At 27.5% G+C, this 4,310-nt stretch overlaps 1 protein-coding gene across 1 annotated transcript; it reads left to right on the top strand.

The window, feature by feature from the left end:
• LOC107648362 (protein MIZU-KUSSEI 1-like) lies at positions 2,628 to 3,864 on the top strand. The gene has a single exon (XM_016352259.2). It carries the CDS (start codon positions 2,826 to 2,828, stop codon positions 3,630 to 3,632), a length of 807 nt encoding a protein of 268 aa, XP_016207745.2. The 5' UTR covers positions 2,628 to 2,825; the 3' UTR covers positions 3,633 to 3,864.

Below are 4,310 nucleotides of genomic sequence, written 5' to 3'. Positions count from 1 at the left end.
TCGGTTTTTTTTAATAATTATAGAAAAAAATAATAATGAATTAATATAAATATATTAATATTTGTAAAATACATATTATAAACATTAAAGTATTAATTTCATTATAAAAAAATTTACTGTAAATTTTATACAGAATCAATTATGCAATCAAATCACAAAAATTTATTGAATAATTAATTTACAAAGAGAAAGAGATTTCATTATTTGAACCTAGATTTAAAAAAAAAATTTGTGATTGTTTAGTTTGAATTTTAGTCTTTTTTAAATTTATGTTTTTTTATCTCTCTTATACAATTATATATTAACATATACTTTTTTTATATTATACAAAAGATAACCAATAAAATATAATGACACAAAATATTTACGAAGACACTATTATTAAACATATTATAAACAATATTGTCAACATATTAAAATAGCAAGAAGATACTTTTTAATTATTAAATTTTTTGATATGTTAATTAAGTTATTAAAATTTTATTAATATACTTAATTTTACAAATGTTTATATATTTATATTAATTTCTCTTTTTTCTCATTGTCTATCTTTCTCTACCATTTTGTTCTACAAAAAATAAAATTAACAACATAATATAATTTAATTAAAAATTTTTATTATATACATATTTTTTATTTAGCTTTAAATTTTTTCTACTTATTATCTTTCTAATTTATGTTTTCACTTTTTTTTTCAAATATTTATTGTATATAATTTAAGAAAATACTAATACTGTGATTAAAAATTAGAATTGATATAAATTTTTTTATGCTAATATCTAATTATATTTTTATATATATAGAATAATAAATATTATTTTTAAATAACAAGCATAAAAATTAATTATTTTTATTTGTACAACAAACTTAACACCTAATTAAATATAAGAGTATACAAGTTATAAATTCTTTCAAATTTTAGATAAAGAATGTTAAAATTAATTATTATTAAAAAGTTAAACTCTTTCATATGAAATACTAAAAAACTTATTGTTAATTTTGGAAGCTAAAGAAAAATTTTATTTGATTACAATAAAAGAATATTGGGCGGCATATTTTGATTTGTCAAATTACTAATATAAAATATAAATTATATATAGAATGCGAATGATAGAGAGAAACAGAAAAAAAGAGAGATAGATAAGAGAATGTAAGAAGAAGGTTTAGTAATTTTGGAAGAAAATATTTTTGTCTAAATTTTAATAAGAGAGTGTCATATGACACATTTTAGTTATTAAATTAGTTAGTAATATATAAATACAATATATAATATAACTATATTCAATTTTAAAATTTTAATTTTATTTGAATGTAATTAGAGAATGTCATGTTGTATATTTTGATTGTCAAATTTATAATTAATAATTAATAATGATATATAAGAGAGATAGAGTGAGTGAAAGAATGAGAGATAGAGAAAGGGTGAGAGATGAGGGTAAAATTCGTTAATTTTAGAAAAAAAATTTATTTTAATTGCAATAAAAAATTGACATGTGACACATTTTGGTTGTAAAATTAATAGTATATAATAGATATAATACATGTGTATTTATATTTTAATATATATTTTATATTGGTGGCTGACTTTAGTGACTAATTTTAATGTACATATAGCATAACCCTTTATTTAGTGAAGTTTTAGTCTTGTATGGAATGATTAATTTCATTATAAAAAAATTTACTGTAAATTTTATACAGAATCAATTATGCAATCAAATCACAAAAATTTATTGAATAATTAATTTACAAAGAGAAAGAGATTTCATTATTTGAACCTAGATTTAAAAAAAAAATTTGTGATTGTTTAGTTTGAATTTTAGTCTTTTTTAAATTTATGTTTTTTTATCTCTCTTACACAATTATATATTAACATATACTTTTTTTTATATTATACAAAAGATAACCAATAAAATATAATGACACAAAATATTTACGAAGACACTATTATTAAACATATTATAAACAATATTGTCAACATATTAAAATAGCAAGAAGATACTTTTTAATTATTAAATTTTTTGATATGTTAATTAAGTTATTAAAATTTTATTAATATACTTAATTTTACAAATGTTTATATATTTATATTAATTCATTATTATTTTTTTGTATCATTATTAAAAAAAAACGAACACTCCCACAATCCAACAATTTTTTAAACAAATATAAAAAATAAAGCTTATAAATATATCTCGTAAAAAAAATACTAATTTCGTTCTCTTAATAAAATTTTTAGGGTATTATAATGTTTTTTACGGTTATTTTTTTTTAGAAAAATACAAATAAATTAAGGAACAAATTATTAAAGAAATAAACTTTATTTTACAATCTAACCAAAAAAATTATTGGACCTTATATTTGAGGAATTTTGATTTTATTTTGTATAATGGTCCAATAATATTTTTGTCTAAGATCCAACAACACATGAGATAATCTCAAATGACAATTCTATCCACAAGGTAACTTTTTTGTAATTATTGCACACTCATTTAACCTTTTAAAATATTAAAAAGTTATAAAATCAAACCTATCAAGTGTCACTATTTTATTTAAAAGTCAACTCTTAGCCATCTTTAGTCATTAGTATTTTGGCCACAGAAACTTCACCATATTTAAAGCATTTACAAGAGTAGCAGGGAAACGAAGGCAGAGAAATAATAGGAAGATGGAGAATTAAAGGACAAAAGATCCATCTTATGCCCGCAAAAGTCTTAACCAAACGTTGACGCCCTAACCCGTAACACCCAAACACACACATCTCAATCTATCTCTCTCCCCCTTCCCTCCATGATGGCACTGCTGTTCTTGATCTCCTCCTCCTCCTCATGGTTCATGAACATGGTCGTCATCGACCAATGGAGGAGTCAAGATCCGCATCAAACACACCGCAATCCGTATATTATTCTCCACGCTCTTCAACTGCATCAACAAGAACGGTAGCCACACCTCCCACACCACCACCTCTTCCAACCCCTTCCAAAATCTCCCTCGTCCAACCCTCCCAGAAGAAGAAACACAAAACAAAATTCATCCGCGCCGTCCGCTCCGTCTTCCGCTCTTTTCCCATTCTTGCCCCTTCATGCAAGTTCCCAACCCCCGGCGGAGACGGTCCTCACAGGGCCGTCAACCTAAGCGGCACCAAAGTTTGCGGCACCTTGTTCGGTTACCGCAAAGGACGCGTGAGCCTTTCCCTTCAAGAGAATCCGAGGTGCCTCCCTTCGTTCGTGGTTGAGTTATCTATGCAGACCGGTGTTCTTCAGAGGGAGATGGCGGCTGGGATGGTTAGGATCGCCCTCGAATGCGAGAGGCGGCCGGAGAAGGACAAGATAACGATAATGGAGGAACCGTTGTGGACCATGTTTTGTAACGGCAAGAAAGTTGGTTATGCTGTGAAGAGGGAAGCCACAGAGGAGGATCTTCACGTGATGGAGCTTCTCAAGGCTGTATCCATGGGTGCGGGTGTTTTGTTAGGGAGATCTGACGTGGACGGTGGAGATGGAGAGTTCTCTTACATGCGTGCACATTTCGAACACGTTGTGGGCTCCAAAGATTCTGAGACTTTGTATATGCTGAGCCCTGATGGTGTGAATAACTGTGGGCCTGAGCTAACTATATTTTTTGTCAGGATCTAATCTTCTGATTAAGGAATCAAAACAACCATGTAGAATTATAATAACCTGCACTGGCTCTTCTAATTAAGGTTGACGACAACGCTTTTATATGAGATTTATTCACTTTTGTGGTTCCTTGTTGGAATTGATTTTGATTATTCATAATTAGGGTAGTCAAAATTGTGGAGTTATTGCTTATAACTATAGAATGATCGAATTGCAACAGGTAATGTCTCTTGTGGTTTTTGGCCAAGTACTTTTGCAGACTTATGCTTTCTCGTGTTATGTTTTAATTGCCTGCAAATTAATGAAACGATTACTAAGAAGAAAAATGGAGGATTAGGGTTAGCAATATATATATATAGGATTAGCATTATATATTCTACTTGTGGGTATCAAATTCGGACCAACTCATTTGGATAGGGTTGTTTACTCTACCCACTGCGGATAGGGTAGGATAGGGTACAAATTTGCATGTGCAAATAAGGTAGGATACGGATTTAAGGTATACCCTAATCTACTTTACTCGAACTCTTAATATATTATATAATATATATGTAAAAATTATGCATGTGGTGAAGAAAGTGAGTCACAATCTTCTTATTATAAGAACTTAAAATAATCACTAAGTTAGTTGATGATCATATTATTTGTAATTTTATGTTGGATTTCTTTAAGATTTTTTTTTTGTGACTAGGA

Source organism: Arachis ipaensis, chromosome B06 (assembly GCF_000816755.2).
Source record: "Arachis ipaensis cultivar K30076 chromosome B06, Araip1.1, whole genome shotgun sequence".
Lineage (NCBI taxonomy): Eukaryota > Viridiplantae > Streptophyta > Magnoliopsida > Fabales > Fabaceae > Arachis > Arachis ipaensis.
This window is presented reverse-complemented; position numbering and strand designations above follow the sequence as displayed.

What these genes read in the sequence shown, in the direction of transcription:
- LOC107648362 (XM_016352259.2), top strand. Translation starts at nt 2,826, where the DNA reads ATGGTTCATGAACATGGTCGTCATCGACCAATGGAGGAGTCAAGATCC.